This window comes from Arvicanthis niloticus, chromosome 28, assembly GCF_011762505.2.
Source record: "Arvicanthis niloticus isolate mArvNil1 chromosome 28, mArvNil1.pat.X, whole genome shotgun sequence".
NCBI classification, from domain to species: Eukaryota; Metazoa; Chordata; class Mammalia; order Rodentia; family Muridae; genus Arvicanthis; species Arvicanthis niloticus.
Genome location: NC_133436.1, coordinates 12,266,901 through 12,290,494, shown reverse-complemented (window position 1 = coordinate 12,290,494; position 23,594 = coordinate 12,266,901). Strand labels below are relative to the sequence as shown.

Sequence of the window (23,594 nt, the reverse complement as noted above, 5' to 3'; positions counted from 1 at the left end):
AGAGAGTGGGGAGAAAGAGACAGAGAGAGGCAGAGAGAGACAGAGAGAGACAGAGAGAGGCAGAGAGATACAGAGAGAGAGACAGAGAGAGGCACAGAGAGACAGAGAGAGACAGAGAGAGGCAGAGAGAGACAGAGAGAGGCAGAGAGAGGCAGAGAGAGGCAGAGAGAGACAGAGAGGCAGAAACAGGGAGAGGGAGGGAAGAAGAGAGAGGGAGACAAATGGAGAGGAGGGGAGGGAAAGAGAATGAATCAGAGAAAGAAAGGGAGAGAAGGAAAGTGGGAAAGACACAGAGAGACAGAAAAAAGGAAAGAAAGAGAGGAGAGAAAGAAAGAAAGAAAGAAAGAAAGAAAGAAAGAAAGAAAGGAGATAGTGAGAGATACAGAGAGACATAGAGACAGAGAGGTATGTTAAAATAGAATCAAAATTTCTAATTTGAACCATATCAATATATAGCATGATGAGACTAAGATATTTCCCTTAACATTGGCCCAGCTATCAACAACAAAGATGTCTCCATGTACTAAATACAATAACATTTAATTATTCCTTAAAGTCTACAAGCTTATTTAAGAGATTAAATTCTCCTCTATTGGTTTTTATGCTTCCTTGATCAATGATGCCTTTATGTAATTAGAAATAATTGAATTTGCAAAGAAATAAGAAAGCAGATTGATGTTTATGTTATGTATGATAGGGTCGTAAATGCTCCCAAACAGCCAAAGTCAAAGGCTTATAAAAAAGCATTTTTCCAGCCAACATAAGGAGTTTCAAATAGTAATTTAGGGGGCCAATAATGCCTCACAACCGGGAGATCTGTCTGAATGCAGACACTCACATTACCATGTCCCCCTGTGCGTACCTCTACCTCCTATAATGTTATGTGGAATGGTAAAAAAAAAATCAAGCTAGATTTTTTTTTTTAACACCTTGAGTCTCAGAGGATCAGAACAAAGGCATCAACAATTGTTTGGAGAGATATGATTAGGATCATTTTCATGCTTAAAAAAATGTTACTCACTACTTTAATTTATTTGAGTATAATCTGCATTATGGGTGACCAATTTTATTTGTAGCCTTGCTTCAGGTGTTGTGTGTAACATGAAGGGTCTTTTCTCTAGTAGACAGGAAGAATGGGAACGTATAAATTTTGTGGTTCAATGTCAAACAATCTTGCAAGGTATATGATAGCCTCTTTATTTCATAGAGAAAGAAACTGAGGCTCAGTCTGATCAAATGTCTCCTTGGACATGAGAAGGCGTCTGGTGACGATGTGGGCTTGGGTGGACCTGGTACACAGATGCTGTTTTCACAGGGTCTCAGCTGCCTCGCTTGAGTATTTACAGCAGAAACAGAGTCCCGCTATGTACTGTCTAACACCAGGGTAGGTCTAGAGACTTGCTTTGTAAAACATTCTTCTCCTGAGCTTATTGAATTTTAGAATGTCAAGGGTTTTTTTTTTTTTCTTTTTTTTTTTTTTCAAATTTTGTTTTAATCTTATAGAATAACAAAACAAAAGCAAACTCTGGTTCTCTGAAAATCGGTTTGAGTTACCTTGGAAGGCTGGGCTGGATCTCAGAGAGCTTCGTTGGATTTCAAGGCTTGGGAAAGGTTCTGAAATTTCCCCTTTGCCATTCTAAATCTACCATGACCTTAGTTCTCGAGTAAGATCATGGGAATAGGGAGGGCACCTCCTTCTTTTGAGTTTGTGTGTTCTTTAAACTCTGGTCACTCATCATTTCCTTACTGGCCATCTGGCTCTGTCTCCAAGTCCACAAGTTCTTTGACATATTTTTTTGATTTATCTTTCCCATTTTTAATTCCCTTCTGTTTTCATCAGTCTCAACTGTTTACAGGATCTCTGTCTCCACCCATCAGCTCTCTCTGCTTCTTTCCCAAGTGTCTCTTGCTTGCTTGACAAAGGCTAGGATTGATTTGGGCTACACAATGCACTTTGACCCACTTACTCTCTTCTGTCTCAGTGGGATTTAGCAACATGTTCAGAATGGTGGGGAGGACGAAGCCTTTTGTCCACTCATGCAAGGGTAAGGCAGTGAAGATGGTCAGAGAAGGCAAAGCAGAGGAAGTAGCAGGAGGATGGAGCTGGACCAAGTAAACAAAGCCAGAGCCTCCTTATGCCTGAAAGTATTTTAAGAAGTGGTTTGGATGCTTAGAGGAATGCCGGCCACAATTCTTTCTGCGTGACAGAAAGATTTGCAAAGATATTCACATAGCCTTTGTGTATTTTCACAAATAATCTTCAGTATCCATTCGAAAACACACGTTTTAGACACCACATATCTCATTTTGGTGGTGTCAGATCAGCCACAGCCTCTGACTTCTCCACATCGATGAAGTGGAATGGGTTATTTTTCTTTCCATGGTTAGTCAGGAAGGAGAATGTAAGCCATTAATCCTTGGCTCTATCTCTATTTTACTATATAAATTGCTCCAAGAGGAGATAGGGAGGCTTATTTATACTGTGATACTCCCAGAGTCCCTTGGAAGTTCAGGAGTGAGAGTGAGATATAGCCAGTAAGTGATGTTAGGAAAGTGGTCCAGCCGTGGGGATCAGCATCACTATAGACAAGACCAAACAGATGGGGAGACCACGCTCCCATCTTTTATCCTGTATAATCAGATACACTGTGAAGTGTGTGTGTGTGTGTGTGTATACAAGATCAACTTTGGAGCCTTCTACTTTTTTTTTTTCTTTATGAAATAGCATCTCTCACTGGTCCTGAAGGTTTACTGATTAGGTTAAGGTGATTGTCCAGGAAACCCCAAGAATCTGCTCATCTCTACCTGCCAGTGTTCAGATTACATGCACCCTCTGTGCCAGGCTTTTACATGGGTGTTGGGAACTGAGTTTTAGTCCCCATACCTGCATGCAAAGCACTTTACTAGCTAAGCTATCTCCCTGGCTCATATCTCCATATATATATATATATATATATATATATATATATATATATATATATATTATATATATATTTGAATTTTTACACACACATATATGTGTATATATACATATATTTGAATTTTTACACACACACACACACACACACATATATATATATATATTTGTATTTTTCAAACTGGGAGATGGTTGGAGAAAATTCTCATTGAAGTTCTTGCCAAACTCTTAAATGTTTTGGGTTTATTCACAGAGATAAAAATGGTGCTGGGAACCTGTACTTGCAGATAGCGGCAGAGGACTGGCAAAGAAAGTCTTGGAAGAAGGTCGGAGACTCAGAAGGAATGCCATAGGATGTGGAGAAGTGTTACAGCTTGGCACAAAGTCAGGAGATTTTTACTCGTGGTGTGGCTTTGCTTAGAATGCCCTCTGTATCAGAGGCAACCCCTTGAGACACCTTACTTTCTCCAGCTCTTAAACAAAGGGTCAGAATTATTTAGTACGTCAGCATTTTTAGAACTGAAAATTCATATGGCTTCTTAGCTTTCTTTTTCCAATCTCTAAAAATGTACAGAAAAACCCTAGTACAGCAAGTGCATTATAACAGAAATAAAATTGTGTTGATTTAATAGTGATATCAATGAAACTTGATTCCTTTGCTTTTATTCCTCCCAGAAAATAAGGGCAGGTTGGCTTTGATTTTATTTTATCTGTGTGGTTATGAATAGATTATTGCTATAGACAATAAAGCTCTCGAGGGGCAGGCCCCCATGTCCCAGTCCCGTGTTTGACTTCTGATGAGCAAGCATGAGATCTCACCACTTGATGATGTTTACTGATTGACCCCACCCTCACCCAAGCTTTCCCTCTTATCATTAATATCAACTCATAGAAAGTGAAAAACAAAAACAAACAACTAAAAAAAAAAAACCCAGAACCATATGATTATTACCTACAGGGAAATGAGCTAATTTTTTGGCTAAGAAGGACCACACATCTTTTGAGACTAGACTGACTGCGTGAGCAACTCTCAAATCTGCAGGTCTCTGTGCCTGTGAGATTGGGGTAGAAACTAGGGCAGCAGGTTTCTCTGGTCAGCTTATACAAAGGTGATGGAAAAAGATACTCTGGTCTAACATGGCATCGACTGACGAATATTCTACAGATAAAATCTTCATTAAAAAAGTGCCCCCGGGAAAGAAAGGCAAGGAGGACTACACAGAGCCTTGCTAAGATGAGTTAGGCCTAGTGCAGTGGAGCACGGAACTCCTGCATGTCCTTGGGTTGCCTTTCTGATTCAGAGTCAATAAGACATCAGAGGGAAGATCGCAGTCAAGCCAAGCAGTAATTGCGCAGCCCACACATGCTTTGAATCAGGATCCATTAAAAATAATGGGAAAGAGTGACACCGTGAGTTTGGATGTGCAAGGAAGTGTAGCAGGGGAGTTAGCAAGAGATGGCCAAGTTTCCCCTCTTAATCATAATTAATGCTAGCACATACTGCTGGGAGCAGACCCTGGTCTGTATTCATGAAGTGTGGGAGAGTATTGATTTTCTTTTTTTAAATGGAGATGCTGTGGCTGAAAATTTTAGAGAGGTATTCATTTTCTTCATTAATATGCAGGCCAGGTAGTGGCTACAGAGAGCTGAGTTTAAGACAGAGACAATCTATACTAGCCATTAAAGGAACCACAGTCTAATGGGCACATCTATTTCACATCTCTCAGTTTTAAATATTTCTCCCAGTACTCTTACCTTTAAAATGTGGCACTTAATTTAATGTATTTGAGAATTAAAAAATGGTTATTATTTACATTCTTCTGATGTCTTAAATGCTGTGATAGTTCATTATCCTTATTTTAAATCATAAAACATTTTGGGTACTTGTTTTCTCTTACTTTTTTGTTTTCTATTTTTGTTTGTTTTGAGACAAGGTCTTGTGTCTTCAGGATGGTTAGAGTCTCTCGGAATTCCTTATGTTGCTGATGATAACCTTGAATTTCTGACCTTCCTGTTTCCACCTTCTGTGTGCTGGGATTACAGGCATGGTTTGTGTGGTGCTGAGGATGAACTCAGTGTTTTATGTATGCTAGGCAAGCATTCTGTCACCAAAGCCACATCCCAGCCTCTTTCTACTTCTAATGCAGTCACTTCATTTATTATCTGTCATGTATCAATCACCAGTTAAACCAAAGGTTTATATTTTCCTAATATATCAGAGTCCAGATGGGAACATTATTCCTGTTCACCTATGTCACCGACTGCAAAGACTGCTGCATACCCAGAAAACAGGAAACATTACTTTCAAAATCTGTAGACACTATCATCATTAAATTGTTACTTAAGTTGATTAAATCTATTCTTGGTTAACATTGAGATTAATTATAACAAAAGTAATTTGGCACCCCTAATTTTTTTGATCGCCAAAAATTGTAGAAAGAGGGAAGGTAAGCCTAGGAAAAGGCTTGGTCTTCTCAGTTACTCAGGAGACAGACCGAGGAATAGCAAGGGTGCAGCGGGTGGTGAGCCATGAGGCTAACTCTCTCAGAGTCATTACTCTTGCTGTTATGAAGTCTTGCAATATCAGACATCCATATTTAAGCCCGAGTAGAATACATTTCAAAGCTGAACAAAGTGCTTTTGGCAGTAAATCTCTTTTAAAATTATCCATAACTTGATTTCTCCATTAGGCCACTTAATAAAGAGTTGGCTTCATCAAGTGGTGACATGGGCGGTTCTTTTTTTTTTTTTTTTTTTTTTTAAAGCCTATAAAAGCTCTCGTTATTTTAACTGTGGGGACAGTTATTTTTAAATAGCTCCTGGATTCACTCTTACCGAAGGTTCCTTGCCAGAAAATTGAGGTACAGGGCACAGGGCAGCTGCCTGCCATTCGGCATAGCGGTCTCTGCAGAAGGTGACATTGTGCAGCCGGAGACTCTCTGGAGTTTGTCCTCGAATGATGCGACTTGGAAACACACACACACACACACACACACACACACACACACACACACACACACAGAGAGAGAGAGAGAGAGAGAGAGAGAGAGAGGAGAGAGAGACAGAGAGAGAGAGACAGAGAGAGAGAGAGAGAGAGAGAGAGAGAGAGAGAGAGAGAGAGAGAGAGAGAGAACAAAAAGCACAGAAATGTCAAGCTGATTTTGTGCAACGTCTTTACACAGATTTATACTCTGTAGTGGGTTCCAAAACAACACTCTCATCTCTTGAAACTTGGGCTGTCACTCACTTCCCCCAGCATCTTTAAAAATGGGCATTTAAAAAGCTTCGGGTAACTTTGAAGATCCCAGAAAAGAAGTGCCCCTCTGTGGTATCCTGTGTCACATTGAAAGTGTCTATATTAGAGAATTCATAATGAAGGAAATTGTTTGAACACATCCTTTTGTAGACTGTTGAATTTAATTAGGTTTCATCTCATTCTGATTGCTGATTTGTGCTAATTGGCTAACTTTGTACGATTGGCTTCTTCTGCAGATTGATTTAACTTCTACCCTTCTTAGCTTGCTTCTGAGCACTTAGAAGTTTCAAGTGAATAAGTCAAAAGAAGTGCCCAGAATAATAGTATTTTCCCCCCAGTGACCACTAGCAGGCTTAGCATTTGACAAGGTCAAAACAGGTCACTTTGAAATGTGTCTTTGAGGCTGTATTGATAAATTTAAAAGTAGGAAGAGAAGTCTGAATGGATGGAGCACTAGATAAAGAGTCCTGTAATCCTACTAGCTTGTGTCTGTTGACCTTTGCAAATCGCTTAGGCAACAACTCTCAGGATGACTTTACTGACTCACAGCAAAGGACCAGATACCTAGGTAACAGAATCCGGGAGCTGCTCAGTTCCTAGGTGCCTATGAGTAAGATGCATTGGATTGTTTTGAGAAACTAGGTTCTCATACACTAAGCCACATCAGCATCACAGAGATGCTGTGTTTGGTTATGGAATTGTGGTCTCTCTTGGTATTATTACACGGCATGGGAGGAAGGTAAGAGTAATGCTCTTGGAAACAGTCTGGTTTCAGAGACAAATGATACATTAGGCTTTGACTCTGTTCTGTGCAAGTCACTCAAGCTTGTTAACACCCGTTTGAATCAGGTAAGCAGGACAACCTGTGAATCTCCAGGCACAAATGATTCCTACCTCTGGTGGGTGAGTGATAAATGGTAGCCAGATTGTGGATGCTGTATGTTTCAGTACCTATATCCTTAGATGTTTGGTAACTTTTCCCATGCTATGTCCAAGAGATTCCAGGTCATTCCAGAAGCACATTGTTAAAAATATTAAAAAGTTTAATTTTTCCCACCTATATCATTGCATAATAGGCAGATTGGTGAGCTTTAACGGCTTCCAACAATCTTACATCTACTTGGCATTTTGTATAGAATTTGCAAATCGCTTTTGACGTAAATAGTAGTTGTAGAATATGTCAAGCTGAGAAGATTAAATAGGTTTTTATCCCCCAGATGAGCCTTTCAGCAAGGTTGGGAAAAAAATCAACCATTCTCCTTGTGAAATGTTATTTGTGCATAAAAATCCTAACCTTAGCCAAGTTACTGACCATTGGGATGGACTTGTGGTTCAATACCCAGAGTATGAGTGCAGAAACTGTGGGTTTCGGGGATTGCAGGAATACTTTCCATGTTAAAAAGGGATTCCACTGAGATTTCTAAGGTTAACTTACAGAAATCAGTAGCCTCCCTATATACTAACAGCAAAGAAGTTGAGAAAGAGATTATAAAAGCCCTATTAGCAATAGTATCAAATATGTGTAAGAATAAAACCAACCAAGGAGGTGAAAGACCTACAGTGAGAATTTTTAAATCTCTGGAGAAAGAAATGGAAGAAGACACTAGAAAATGCGAAGAAAATGCTCACAGGTGGGTAGAATTAACGCTGTGAAGATGGTCACTGTAGTTTGTAGGTACAGCACAGACCTAACATGACACTATTCACAGAAACAGGAAAAAATAATCCTAAAATTGACACTAAAGCACAAAACAACAACAACAACAACAACTCTGGTTAGTCAAAGCAATGGCAAGCAAATAGAACAATGCTGAGGGAGGGGGCTGCCACACCATATTTCAAGCTATGTCACAGAGACATGGTAATAAAAACAGCACAGCACTGAGTTAAAAAACAGACCCATGGGCCAATAGAATGACAGAAGACTCAGACAAAACTGCACATACTCACAGCCGTCTCACATCTGACAAAGATGCCAAGATGCACACTGGAGAGCATACAGCATCTTCAACAACTGATGCATGGAGAACTGGGTGTCTACACGTAGAGGGATGAAAGTAGACCCACACGTATTACGCTGCATGAATATCAACGTCGAGTGGATCAAAGATCTCAATGTGAAACTGAAAACTTAGGCAGAATCCTGGAAAGGACTTTCTGAATGGCACTTCTCTTACTAAGGAAAGAATAATGTGAAGAGGAAATTTACAGAGTAGGAGAGAATGTTTGCCATCTATACATTCGATAGGGAACACATCCCCGCATGATACAAAGCATTCAAAAACTAGAGTTAAGAAAGCAAACAACCCAATTAAAAACTGGGCTATGCCTCTGAGCAGAGAGATCTGAAAAGAAGACATAAAAACAGATAAGGAATACTTCAAAGCCTTTGATATTTTTAACAGTTAAAGAAGTTCAAATTAAAAGCACCATGAGATTTCACAATGGCTAAGATGGAGAAAACGACTGGCAAGAAATGTTGGTGGGGATGTGGGGGTCAGGGAAGGGAACCTTCATTCATTGGTGGTGGGGTTGTAACTGGTGCAGTCATTGTGGAAATAAGTGTGGAGAGTCCTTAAAAATGTAAAGGCAGGTCAGCCATATTACCCAGCTATACCTCTCCTTGGCATGTGCTCAACAATCCTAACTTTGTACTCCTTCAGTGCCTGCTCAACCATGTTCACAGATGCTCTGTTCACAGTAGTCAGGGAATGTGTGCATAGAGACGTAGATCTGAACACCCTGATTATAAAATGGACTTACCCTCCTCCGTGGATGGCCAGACTGATGAAGAAGAAGATGAAGATATGGTGTGTGTACCAGAATAGCTCATAAGAGGACCGTCTGATAAACTCGGTGGAAGAGGTCACGATCAATATCAAAGCCAGAGAGATCACCAGGCCAGTAATTCCCGAGACTGTCATTAATAGCTCAGTGGTTGTGCCCTAGAAGACCACAAAGTACCACCAAATTATCATTGTGAATTTTTGCATTTTTAGGATCAGTTCTAGGGGATCCAAACAAGGGGAATTTAGGATGTTTCGTGCCAACCCACAATACACTTCGAGAAACTAGCTGTGAAAATTCTCCCTTCTTCCCCTGTTTCACCGTGGTTATTTACTTTGTTCAAGTACGCATTTTCCATTTGCATGAGTTAATTTTCTTGTCAAAGCTACTATTTTGAATCGGTACTAGAGAGCACTGGAAGACCAATACACCAGAATAAGCTCAAATTCGAATTTTTTAATATTTAAGATTAAAGATTGTGGCTCACCATGCTTACTTGAATCCTAACATTAATAAACACTTTTTTGGGGGGTAGGAGAGGTTCTTTAGGGTCCTTCCTAATAAAGCAGTTGCATGCACTGTTCCCTTGGTGGTTATGTCTTGCTCTGGCTTCTTAATTGGAAGGACCATGACTTGCATTTCCTTCAAGTAACCTCAGGGGTCCCTGGAATAGGGCTTGGTAAAGCCTCTGTGACCAATAAGGGTACAGCTATTCTTATCTGATCGGTACTCCCCAGTGAGCATGACTCTGACCCATGAGTGCAAGGGACAGTTAAATAGCCTTTAAGAATATTAATTGCAAAGCAGTTTGTTTTTTTATTGTGAGTTCCCATATTCTTGCTTAGTCATTAGTATTCAGACCCCGCGTTCCCGTCTCTGAGCCAACTACCAGCTCAATAAACTCACACTATATCTTTTGTCAGTAAAACCTCATTAATTTAGGCTGCTTTGAGATCTGGAAGTAATTTGGACAGGGACTTCTCCATTGTTTATTTTCTCCTCTTCACAGAACAAAAGAGCAGAATAAAATGGAAAGAGTGTGTATGTAGAACATTTAAAATATTTGTTTTATAAGTACACTCAGGCACTTTAGAAGTCAATTTACAGCACACGGTGTGTTTATTTCAAATCATTTTGTTTTGACTATTAAAGACTATTCCTCCTCATTTCCCTGCAATACATTTACAGACTGGTCTGAGTTGCCATGAGTTGTCTAAAGTAACCCCACTGCATTACTTATGAATTGCTTTAATGTATGTTTCAAGTTATTGATAATCATCTCTCCAAATACCCAAATTAGAGGGGCTTCTGAGCTTAATTAGTACTAACAAAATATACTGCTTCTAAAATTTTTTGAAACAACTGTGTTTGAAGTAGCTTAATTAGCTTGTTAAATTACTTTAAAGGTTATTTATAATAAATACTATTTATTGCATAGTTCCTTCAAGATGTTGAGATTTATTCTTGGGTCTCTTGTGAGTGAATTTTGCAAAGCTTTAGTGGGGAGAAATGTAGATCTAAACAGGTGGCCAGATAAATTCTGAGATTCAACGACATGGTATTAAACGCATCTCTGTGTGCTTGGGGCATCTGCAGCTTTGATTTGTAGCTATGAAATCTGCACTTCTAATTGGTGTCAGTTAAGAAAAGGGAATTCGGTTTATTAATGGCCTGATATTGTAAGCCTTTGTGAGGAAATCAAGATTTTGACTTGGAAGCATCTCCTCATAATTAGCATCTGAATTTTCCTTCTCAAATAAACAATATATGAGTAAAACCATCACGTATAGGGAGGGCCTAGGTGATAACATCCGGAGAGATTCCTATTGATGGGGTGTGTGGCCTTGAGACTTTTCTGAGAAAATAGATAAAAAATATATGGTCTCTGTTCCAATATGATAGTCCTTGAAAGGTGTTTAGATGAGCCAATAAGAGAGATGTAAGTGTGGCTCAAGGAAGTCTTTACCTCTAAGGATAGAATACTGTGGTTGATTGTATTTTTTCTTCCCAGAGACACTGCTGCTCTGTGACCCTAGATATTAGCATTGATGGTATCAAGAGCCATGTAGTTGTCTTTCTGAAATGACCTTCAGTCAGTTTATGGTTTGGTAAACCAGCTCTTCACACTTGTGCCAGAATATGAGGTACAGAGAAGAGACCCAGAAAACAATTTGTAGGTTGAAAACAAAGCATCCAGTCTATCATTTCTGGGTCTGGGTGGTGCTTGCTTCATGATTCTAACATCAGTGAAGGAAATCTGATGGGGAGCTGCTTTAAAAATCTTTAATATTAAGGCTTCAACAAGTTTTTGCATTCCTAAAATATCACAGATATATGTTCACTATAAATTAATTAAGCAGAGTATGTTTTTCTCCTTGCCCATATCCTTCCAGCCACATTAACGGCTGGAAAAACTAGCTGTTAAAACAGAAAGGCGAAATTGATATTAGCATTTGGCGGAAACTTCTTTTATCCAGCTCTTTTATGTAAGGCTTTTGAAATCTATTGCTCTTGATATAGGGATGGGAAGAGAAGCAATTCTGCAGAAGCGAGGCTGGTTAGCATGCAAGGACTAACTCACCAGATCCAAGGTGCGGACTGGATTGAGGTAGCTCTCATTTGGAGCATTGCCAAGTTTAGAAAGTGCAGCCAGAAGCCCTTCAGCATCCTTGGCCTGACCTAGGTGATAACGCTCCAGGTTGAACAAGTGTGCCACAATGTGGATAACTGGGGGTGAGGAGAGACATCAGACATAGGCATGTCAGAGACATCTTTTTATTTCAAAACACCGTGCTGCTACCTTAAGTTTCTCTGCTCTTGTGTTGGCAGTCTACAAGGATTTGTGATTTATTTGTGCATCTTTCCCAGTTTCTTGAATGGAGTGGAACATATGGTGTATGGCTTATTGTATGTGTTTTAATTATATTAACAAATAAAGTCATCTCAATTCATGATTTAATTTTAACTTTCTAATCATTTTGGAAGTAATGTAAGTCATGATATCAGGACATACTTGTCGTGCTGGCTAGTTTTGTGTCAGCTTGACACAAACTAGGTCATCAAAGAAGAGAGAGGGTCAACTGAGAAAATGCCTTCATTAGATTAGGCTGTAGGTTATTTTCTTAATTAGTGATGGATGTGAGAGGGTCTGTTCCATTGTGAGTGGAACACTTCTAAGATGGTGGTCCTGGGTTCTGTACCAATGCAAGTTGGATTCTGTAATGAGCAAGGAGCAAGCCAGTAAGCAGTACCCTTCCATGGCCTCTGTATCTCCTCCTGCTTCCAGGCTCTGCTCTGACTTCCTTCAGTGATGGAGATACATAAACCCTTTCCTTCTCAACTTGCTTTTATGCCACACTATTTCATCATAGCATTATTGTAATTCTAGGCAATATACAATATAATATAGCATACTATAATATAGATAATATAATTCTTAAGAAAAGATGGTATATGATAGATATAGAATATGAAGCTTCCTAAAGAAGTCAGAAAGAATTATTCTAGAATACCATGCATCATACACAGCAATACATATTTATTTGACACACAGGTTGATACCAGGGAGATACTTTATATTTTCCAGAAATATTTTCCATTCTTCTCTTCATATATTTTAACATATGCCTGTATGTTTGTATATGAGTGTATGTACATGTATATGTATATGTATATATATACATATATATATGCACTTATACAACTATGCATATTTACATAGATGATTCCTACAGAATTATCTGGCACATTAAAATGAGCTAGTATTTGTAAAAGCAAGCATATTCTTTCTATACTCTTAAGGAAAGTGTGCTATCTGATTCTGAGAGTTAATATATTTAAATTTTAGATAAAAAGAACAAATTCAAGGACACCGTATGATCTGGCCTGGAGAGTCTGCCTCTGTGTGGCTCTTTCCTAGCTTGAAACTGTTGGGACGCCAGCAGTCATGTCATCTCCATGGAGACACGGATGGGAAGTCCCTTGACACACATCATTGGGATCGGACTCAAGTGTGAACAAAGGACTCATTGCAGAGGATATAGCTATTTTTCCATAAGTTCTTTTGCATTTGCAATGGAAAGAAGTAGCTGTGCTGGCTACTATGTATATATACATATGTATACCATATACAGCTGGCTATCATGTATATAGACTATACATGTTGTGGGTGTGTTACAGCATCCTCCATGGTTGTCCTCTATGATTGCGGGTGTGCAAGAATGTGGGGTTAATATGACCAAGCAGCCCCTGACAATACTGGGGATGGGGATATAGTTTAGTTGGTAAGGGCTTGCCATGTAAGCATAGAGACTTGATTTCTGTCCGCGGCACTTGTATAATAAGCAGTGCAGGTTTATAACCTCAGTGCTGGGTGAGACAGAGGTAGAAAGGAAAGAAGCAGATAGTTGGAGTTGCTGGCCCTAGTCTATCCCAAAACTATGGTGATCTCTAGGCTCAGGGAGATCGTGTTAGAAAACCACTGAGGAAGACACCCAATGTCAATATCCGGCCTCTGTATATACATGCATGTGTGTGTGTGTCACATTCACAGGATCTTTGAGAATATTGCTGCTATTTTTGTGCCTGTGGTCATAGCTGCACAGTGCCATCTATTATTTAGAAGCATTTTCTTTATTTCCTTCCCCCCCTTTATTTATTCTCTCATATTTACATCCTGATTTTAGTTTTCCCTCCTCTAGTCTCTCCCCGACCTCCTCTTTCCCTGATCCATGCTCCTTCTCAATTCTCTTCAGAGAAGAACAGTACTTCCAGGAACCTCAACCAAACATGTCATGACGAAGGTGTCCACTCTCTTCACATCTATTCAAAACAGTACTTGAAGTTCCAGCCAGAGCAATAAGACAACTAAAGAAGATGGAGGTGATTTAAATTGAAGAAAGAAGTCAAACTATTGCTATTCACAGATGATACGACAATATGCATATGCAATCCCCCAAAATTCCCCAGGGAACTCACACAAGCCGATAAACACTTTCACCAAAGTGGCTGAATACAAGATTAACCAAAAAAAAAAAAAAATCCCCTTCTATGGAGACAGGGATTGGGGCATTCTCATTTCACAGAATTAGAGTCTGATTTTCGTTTTATATTACAGGACTCATTTACTAATGTGTCATGCATACCTAACAGTCAGGAAGAAAGCAACGAATGAATTCTCTCTGTCTTCTCGCCTGTTTTTCTCACACTCTTCTCCCTTGTAATGAGCTGCACATCTCATTCTGTTTGCTGCTAGGTTAGCTTCCACATGAGAATCTGACAGAGCTAAACTGGGCTGACTGGTGTGGAATAGATGACCGTGGACCTGGAGCTGCTCATTCATTCAGAGCTGCCACTTAGCACTGAAGACACTGGAGGAGGAGGCCCAAGCCGCCTCTCAAGAGATCACCTCCAAGGGTCTCAGTTAGAACTCCGTTACCTGTAGCTTTCATGTGCTTTAAGGTTGACATAATAAATGTTTCTTTTCTTCAGTCTGCTCCATATTGTTTTTGATTCACAAAGTAGATTAAATGTATATTATCTTAGTTATCTCAGGGAGCCATCTTCAGGGTAAAAGCCACCCGAGACCATTTTGGTTGGGCAAGCACTCTGTTTTCCTCTTAGATTTGATCATGGCTAAAAACTAGAAATATATAAGCTGTTAAACCTAGGGCTACTGGGGCCTGATAAGTATCAGGAGAGGTATTGCTTTTGGTTCCTTTCAGTCACTGTATTTTTTCTTTTTTATATGTCTTACTCTTTTTAATACACACAAACTAGTGTGGTATGGCCATAACTATTTCTGGAATGGGTTTAAGATGGTGCTGTCGTTGCATTCTCTCCTTGGCTACTGAGATACTCTCATGATGTTACACTGGCTGATGGTGTCTAGCAGGAAGAATAGTAAGGTGGATGCTTGGCAATTACCTAATTTTTCTGCCTCTATTTTCTCATAAAAATGGGTAGACTCAAAAAAAAAAAAAATCCCCATGACCACACATGGCAGCTCAAATCTCTTCCAGTTGTATGACAACTGTAACAACTCTGAAGATCACTGAAAACACCTTTCATTCAAAAGGGATCTGCAAATGAGAAATTTATATTTTAATTTGTTCCCCAAACTCCACAGTAGTTTAAATGGGAGATCTTCTGTCTTGCAGTGAAGCCGATGCCACTAACTGAGAACAAGCTCTTTGTGTGCCTCTCTGGACTTTCTATGCTATACACGGCTGCGTATTTGCAAAAGCTCAAGCCACCTCTCTTCATCACTCACCCAGATGATCCAAGCTATAAGCAGGTCTTCCTGCAATTCTATTTTTCTCACCCAAGTACTTTTAAAGAGACCGGCTATGTTGGCAATGCTGCCCATGCGAATTTAATTGGTCTATGGACTTCTGAGTTCAAATAAAGAACTTTTATTGAGATGCAGACAAAAAATTCATAAAGGCTACAATTAGATCCAGTCACTCTGAGAAAGTGCCTTTTACATCTCTCCTTTGCTTTTAGGTTCCCACCTGGGAGATCAAAGAAAGTATAATTGAGGGGAATCTTGGAAGAGGGTCAGTTCTAGTATCCTTCTGTCTGCCTGTCAGAGACGACAGTGGGTCTGGAGTTAGTCACCCCTTAATCAAGTGGTGCATGGAAAACAGGACCTAGTGCTTCTGAAACAACAATCTGCTTCAGAATTCAAACTTCCCAATGTGTCTGGTGCAGAACCAGTCCATCTGGTATACTGAGTGACACGTGTTTGTCAATTACATTTGCGCCTATGAGGTAGGACTCCCAGTGGAGCCCTGTTGGCACTTTGAGCACCCTCAGTGGAACTGAGGAACTGGTTGGCAGTAACTTGTTAGATGTCAGATCTCAAGGAATTTGTGCCTTTGGCACCATCTCTATCTTAGGAGCTCTGAATCATTATTTTCTCAGGACCTTATGCTGTACCTTCTCTTCTCAACCTGCCCGTCTTCTGTTTATCGGTGTTTGTGAACTAATTTTAGCAACTCATCAAGAGTTGCACTGAGGGTGATCTTACACCTTTGAAATCTGGCAGACCTGGCAGACACAAGTTGCAGAACTTGCCGAAAAGAGCTGCCTGGGTCCAATTTACAATCTCCGTTGATGAAAACCTAGGCTCCACATACTGCTTTTCAATTGCTGAGGTCTTCAAGGTCTGCCATGGACCAGGGAAGCCAGAAAGAACCACATTAATAAGAATGTAAAGGCTGTGAGACTACCATTTTTATACCAATGGAGTTACAGGTCCCTGAACACAATTTATTAGTGGTTGGAGGGGGCTCCTGCTTATCACAAGCAGGCAAGCAGGAAGGCAGGAAGAAGAGCTCCTGGCACTGCATTTTCGGTGATGCCCTTGGTTAGAGATACCAGTGTTTTGCCTCCCCCCTCCCCCTACTCCCTAGCCTGCATCCACCAGTCTCTAATTACATCCTTTAATGATCCGACCAATTAGAGCCTACAGTTCAACATCTCGGGGAATGGATGAGAAATTAGAGGCTGGCATGCGAACTTCTCTGTGCCTGCATTTCTTCCAAGGTTACACACCTCTATTAAGCCAGTTGGCTCTTTCAAAAGCAGCATAATGGGCGAGGCTAATAAAATAAGCCCAGGGACACTGCAGCTGCTCCCCCGCGAATACAGCAGAAGGACAAATGAGAAAAGCGAGAAGTAGCAATGAAACCCAGGCTTTGCATTCCCCCCCCCTCTAAAAGCACAGTTGCCAGCCACATCTCTTAGTTAATGTGAAATGCAGTAATTGCTTTGTCAAGGATTGGACAAGGTAGAGAGTTTCCTTTCCACCTTCCTGCTTTTTGTCTGGCTAGAAAACCACAGCCCTGGGGCTGGTTGTCATGGAAGACCGGATGAGGCTACTTTGCTGGGGGATACAGCTCTGACTCTGCTGGGGTGAGCCCCAGGAGATGCTCAGGAGCAGCACAGAGTAGCAGCAGTTCAAGAGATGTGGGTTGGAAAGAATACTAATGCCCTTTGGAGATTTGTGAGAGGAAGATGGAGAAAGAACATCCTTTTTTTTTTTTTTCTCCTTTCCGCAGAATGTGAATGTATAATCTCGAATCATTAGTATCATTCTGAATCCATTCATTTCCCAAACTCTTGTTTCATCCACAGGAAGCTCGAAATTTATGTCTTGTTCCTTTCCTATCAATTCTTCCAGTCTCTCATGCCCGTGGCTGGATGCCACTCACCCTGGTTTGGTCAAATCAGTTAATAGTTTGTGTGTGTGTGTGTGTGTGTTAGAGACACAGGTTATTAAAATGCAAGAGACACACCATGACTCTCAGAGACTGGGGATTGCCACTCTTGAGCTATGGAATATGGTGCGAGCCTTGTAGGTGAAGGTATGACATCTAGGACAAGGGGTCAGACAATGGGGTTCTTGATATAGCAGTGTCTTAACCACCCAGGGAGCACCATGAAGGAGAGGGAATTTCAGCAAACGGGACATCCGAGCAAGGGCATAGAAGACTTTGGTGTAATGCTTCTCAACCTTCCTAATGCTGCAACCTTTTAATACAGTTCCTCATATTGTAGTGACCCCTAATCATAAAATGGTTCCCACTGCTACTACATAACTATAATTTTGCTACTGTTGGGAATTGTAATGTTAATCTCTGATATGCAGGATGTCTGATATGTGACCTGCAAAGGGGTCACAACTGACAGGTTGAGAATGTTTGTTCTGAAGAGTACCCAAGGGGAAAATGCAATGAGGTTGTGTGAACAACAAACTTGGGTAGAGCTTCATTCCATCCACCATGCTCTGGGGCATGGACTTGACCTCACTGGCAATAATAGCAAGTGAATGAATGGCCTTGTAGTCTTCAGATTGCAGATTTAGTCTTGAAGGCAATCTACAGTATCTCACCGAGGTAGACAAATCAAATGGCTACTGATGCTTTTAAAATTCCACAGCCAGCTGAAGAGACCTGCTCGGAGCTCACACACCCAGCAATAGTGGGGCTATAAAGGAAGCTGGTCATAGGATCCTAGTCAAAAACCACCCACACACAATTTCACAGCACCCTGAAACAGCACTGACCACAGGTGGTTCAAAAGGTAATAGGTTTTACCAGGGTGCCCTGCTCATGAGAAACATTCAATATATATTACTTGTATATTTATTTATACTTGTGTTCTCTGAGTAGAGAGAAAGAATATGTACCCAGAGGTTTAAGAAGAAAGGTTTTCATAACTCATGTTTCCATGTATGCACTGTGCTCCTTTCTGATGAATTTTGATGACCCCCTTTTCTTTATATCTTTACAACTCTCTTTTAAAGTCTGACTCTGCCTTTAAGCTATGCATGGTAGTAAGGTTCTTCTTGCCTCTTTACGGTGTTCAATCTCTATTCTTCATGTGAAAATAAGGAATTTTGAAGAGTTTAAAGCAAAAAAATGTCCTAGAATTCCTTCTTTGACAAGTTTACCAAGAAGCTCTGTGGCCTGTGCCTGGATGCCACCCGCCACAGGGAGCTCAGAGCTCTTTGAGCATTGTAATTCTGCTTTTTGATTGTTTCAAAGTGTGGAAATGGCTTCCATTTGCAAGCCGAAGTCTACTTCTTGGTAATGCCACTTGTTTTCAAAGGCTCTATGTACGCAGGTGTATGCTGCACCACTCCAGGCCCTGAGATACACAGCTCGACCAGCTTTGTCTCCAGGCCCCATTCACTAGCTGTTTCAGCTAGGACTTGATTTTTCTTTTAATGCCAATACTTTTTTTTTTTTGACAAACCACAAAGACCCTCTGCAAAGCATATCTTGGGTTGGTTTGCTCCGGCACTTAAGACAGTCAATGGGGAGAGTCTTTCCCGCATGTCTCGGTACACACTCAGAGTTGTGTTAATTGGCACGCGGGCACCGTCTGTCATGTCTTGTTGCTTAATTAAATTCCCATTTGGTTCAAGTGTTCCTTTTACTCTGCAATTTTTTTTATGCATGAGAGGATAAAAAACAAATGAGGAAAACATTTTATAGTGAAATTAGTTTGAGAAAAAGAGTCCCGAATCATAACTCTTTATCATCCCGATGGTCTTTTATTTCAATGTCTTTGCTGCCCGGCAAAACCACAAGCCAGTTGATTGCTACCTCCCCTTTCCTTCTTTCCTTCCTCATGGGTGTCTAACCTTGCACAGAGATACTAATTTCTCCTTAAATGACAAATGTAACAGTAACGGTAGCATTTACTATGACTATACAACATCCGATCTCTATCTTTCAAGACTCTTCTATGTCCACTAAGTCAACATTATTCAGAACCCAGGTCACATGACTAATCTTTTCTTTTTTTTTCTTTTTTGAACTCTGATTTCAAGGCTGAGTAAGTCATTCCTACTGCACAAAGAAGAACACTCTCCCATCTGTATTGATACTCATTGAATGGCAATAGCCATTTTCCTGTTCTTAGTGAGGTTTTGGCTATAAGTCGATTTTAGTTCTGAATTATATGAAGAGCAAAGTTTCCATTTAAAGAGGTACTTATCACTGTATTACAAAGAAACCACTTACAAACAGAAGGAAATCTGACCAACTTTCTTTTCATATTTGAGGGATTGTTATGGAAAAACTCATTTGAGTATAGATGAGGAATTGAAAAAATGTAAATACAAGGTTTCATCTGTTCAGATAAAGGGCAAACGTTTCTTTTATCTAAAGACAAGATTGGGAGGAATTAAAAAAAAAAAAAAGCTATGAAGTTAGACATTATCCAGTGCCAACACTATCAGACAAGCGGTAAGTACTCACCTGAATTAACAGCTATCCCGTAGGCGACGAGTTTGTGGAACTTGAGGGTTTTGTCTAATTGCCTCCTCCACGGCCCTCTACAGCACTAAAGTATCAAATAAATGAACAGATCAGTTAGGTAAATAGACACAGAGCTAACAATGCCACGAGACCTAAGGGATTATGACTCAGGCTCAACCAGTCTCTATGTTGCTTCGATCAAGAACACAGGACTTAAAAGCTAGTGGCACTTGATCACAGCAAAGCAAAAGACATTTTTAAAGCCATTTTGCTGGAATATTAATTCAATGCAAAAATGAGAATTCTTAGGTCTCTGGCTGTAACTCACAGCTCTTAAATAAACTTTATAGTCATGCCTTAGTCAGCTTATTGACATAGAATGAAGAAGCAATAATTGCCACCCCAACCATGTATTTTGAATGACTTGTACACCATCACTTTTTACACAAAGAAAGAGGCTTTGCACCTATAATTAATGTTTCGTATTGTGATCATTCCATGATAAAGATATTTCTTCTGATAAAGGTTACTGACAATCTTATTTTTCCACATGCTGTTTTCAAAAAAAACAGAGAGAGTTGTAATTAGCAAATTGAAATAAATATAATGGCTGGAGAGATGGCTCTGCGGTTAAGAGCACTGACTGCTTTTCCAGAGGTCCTGAGTTCAAATCTCGGGAACAACATGGTGGCTCACAATCATCTGTAATGGGATCTGATGCCTTCGTTTGGTATGTCTGAAGATAGCTATGATGTATTCATATAAATAATATAAAAATACATCTTTTTTTAAAAAAAAGAAATAAATTTGATGAAGAAGGGAGTTGCCACTGATCGTGTTAGAATTACCAGATTCAACCTGGGCCTTGTGATTTTGATTATGGTAGGAACAGGGGTATTTCTTGAGTGGCCCCCATCTCCATGGTTTATTTCTCTTCAGTCAGAAATGATCATAATTCAACAGTCATAACCCTTGCATCTCCTTGTGGGGAAAAGATGAGTCCAGTGTCATTTAGAAAGTCAATGGCAAAAAACCAAAGTCAAGCTGAATGCACTGATCTTTAGTTTTAACGAGGGTTAAGCACAGTTGCTGGGAGTTTCAAAGGAAAATACATGTTTCACTCATACCTGTAAAAATTGTGTGTGTGTGTATAAGAATGGGGTGTGCATATTCAGTATCTGTGCATATATGTATATATATATAACCATGTACACAATCCAAGGCCAGAGAACACCAGGTCACCTGTTTTAGTCCTCTCTGCTTTTTTTCCCTTTTTTTTTTTCTTTAATCAGGGCCTTACTGAACTCGGAGTTAGGTTGGTAGCCAGCTAGCCTCTGATGATCCTCCTGCCTCTGACCCTCAACCATGATAGTGTCACATACACACAAGCTCACACTGCTTTTTACATGGATTCTGGCAATTTGAACTCAGATCCCAAGGCTTGCAGGCAAGCACTCCTACCTACTAGGCCATCTTTCCAGTCTTCAGTTGCAGGCTGACAACAACTGAGCTTGCTTAAAATATTTCAGTACTTACCACGCTTGTTCCTCTCACCAGCGAAATGAAGTTTCGACTGACAGGTAACAGAATTAGCATGCAGTTAAAATTCAGGCACACGGCAGATGCCCGGGCCCATGCCAATGCGGACTGTCCATAAGTCAGAAATAGAAAAAGGGGAGATGGTGAAAGCATTGAAGCTTGGGAAAGTAGAATGCATTTTCTTTTCTGAAACAATAACAGATTGTCATTAAATCTACTTACGCCCAGAATAACTCGTGTATAAAAGAAAGCCTCCTCTTCGGAGTACCAGCAGAACGTGTCAATAAACAGATAGAGGTTTACTGCCAGCCATGAGAACTAGAATAGAGAGAAAGGAGAGAAGATCAGTGCTATGGGCCACGCCTCACCCACTAAGGATCATTCTGGGTTCAACTTCTCAAATGAAATGCAGAGGTTGTCAGCATTCCTCAGAACCACTCCATACATTTATTTCTTACAGATTACATTTCAGCAGGGATTACAAATAAGTTATCTTAAATAAGGGTGGTCAACTTCAAAGTATTTACTGACAAGCACAGAATCTTCTTAGTCAACAGGAATTGACCATGGTGTGAAGAGGCAGGGCATCTTTAAAGCGCTCTAGGAAAAAAAATGACAGTTTCACGGGCTGATTCAAAGACTTCATTTGATAGGCAGGTCCACTCGCACATGATGCAAGACAAACTACTTGACTTTAAAAATACTTAAAAATTGGAACTGAATTGGAAAACAACTTTGCACTACTCTATAAGGGTAAGTTGAATACATCCATTGAATGTTTGCTGACAAGTTTTTTGTCTCATATCTAAAGTAATATTTCCAAACTTTAACTGTTTTAGAAATGCCATTCTAAGAATGGGGGACTCTTAAATCCAAGAAGAGTGATACTTACAGCAACCACGAAGGAAACACTCTCGTTCAAAATCCAGCACACGGGCATGATACTTCTCTTACTGACTACCAACCAGTTATTCCTTTCTAGTCATCTGAGCCTGTGTGTTGCTTCCTTCTGATCGTTTTTTTTGTCTTGGAGCACCTGTAGGGAGCAGCTCTCAAGGAATTTCTAATCAAGGACTTAGTGCCAAGAGCACATCACCAAGCTGACATGCTTCACGGCCTAGGTAAATACGAGTCTCTGTCTAATGATCCCCGTCTTCAAAGTATGCAAAGGAAAAGAAACTCGTTTCATTAAATTGTCTCCATGCCCCGCCCCCATTCCTCTTCTACATGACTGTTGTCAGGACGATAATAAGTCTGCGGGCGAATTTGAGAAATAACCTAATTTCTGAAGGATCCTGGATATAGCAAAGAATCTCCACCTAATTTTCCTCACACTACATATTTTAAGTCTTTCCTCCTTTTTCAACTCAAAATAAAACAAAACAAAACAAAACACTTCCCCAAAAGACCGAGAGTGAGAGCTAAGTAGATATGGATTAAACCATTTTTCAGATCATTGTGGAAAAGATTCTAAAATTCCCAGATAGGAAAACTCTTGTAAGCTTAAAAATATGTGGATGAAATTATAAAGTATACTTTCTCTCTCTCTCTCTCTCTCTCTCTCTCTCTCTCTCTCTCTCTCTCTCTCTGTGTGTGTGTGTGTGTGTATGTGTGTGTGTGTGTGTGTGTGTGTGTGTGTATTTGTGTGTGTATGTATGGGTGTATGAGAATATATGTGTGTGCATGCATGTGTGTGTATGAATATGTATGCATGTGTGCATTTGTGTGTGTGTGTGTGTGTGTATGTGTAGGACCACTGAGATGAAGATCCTGCCCCTACCTGGAGCACACATACTTTGATGATCTCAGTAAGGCTTGCCATTCTCTGATTTTTATGTAAGTCATGGTTACTAAATATAGTGAGTGTAATTCTAAGACAAAGCATTTTCAGCTGAAGCAATTTTCTAGCTAGTTCTGGCCCAGATATTTTCATTAAAAATTTCATAATGGATTGGAGAGGTGGCCCAGCAGTTAAGAACACTTGCTGCTTTTCCAGAGGACCCAGATCCAATTCCCAGCATCCACATGGTGGCTCACAGCAGCCTATAAGTCCATTCCCAGGGATCAGATACCTTTTCTGGCTTCTGAGGGCACCAGGCACATGGGTGGTACCTAGGCATACATGCAGGCAAAAACTCCATACACATAAATTAATTAAGGTAAAAGGTTTTTAGATAACTAAAAGTAAGTGTTTTGAATAATTTGGAGAATTGTCCATGGTGCTTGTGTATTTGTAGGGCTAGTTTGTTTAGTCATGATGAAAGAATTTTTAAAAATTAAAAGCCTAATAACTGTAATAACTGTGAACTTCTGTTGACTTGCA

General features: G+C 40.1%; 1 protein-coding gene across 1 annotated transcript in view; it reads right to left on the bottom strand.

Moving 5' to 3' along the window:
* Positions 1-22,211, bottom strand: part of Nox3 (NADPH oxidase 3) — a 61,073-nt gene extending 38,862 nt beyond the window's left edge. The window contains exons 1-7 of the mRNA XM_076926529.1: positions 22,164-22,211; positions 21,494-21,589; positions 21,269-21,379; positions 19,733-19,817; positions 11,542-11,687; positions 8,937-9,118; positions 5,753-5,882 (exon numbers count right to left, since the gene is read on the bottom strand). Coding sequence (XP_076782644.1) covers positions 5,753-5,882; positions 8,937-9,118; positions 11,542-11,687; positions 19,733-19,817; positions 21,269-21,379; positions 21,494-21,589; positions 22,164-22,211 — 798 coding nt within the window. The remainder of the gene's footprint in view (positions 1-5,752; positions 5,883-8,936; positions 9,119-11,541; positions 11,688-19,732; positions 19,818-21,268; positions 21,380-21,493; positions 21,590-22,163) is intronic.
* Positions 22,212-23,594: the final 1,383 nt, after the last annotated feature.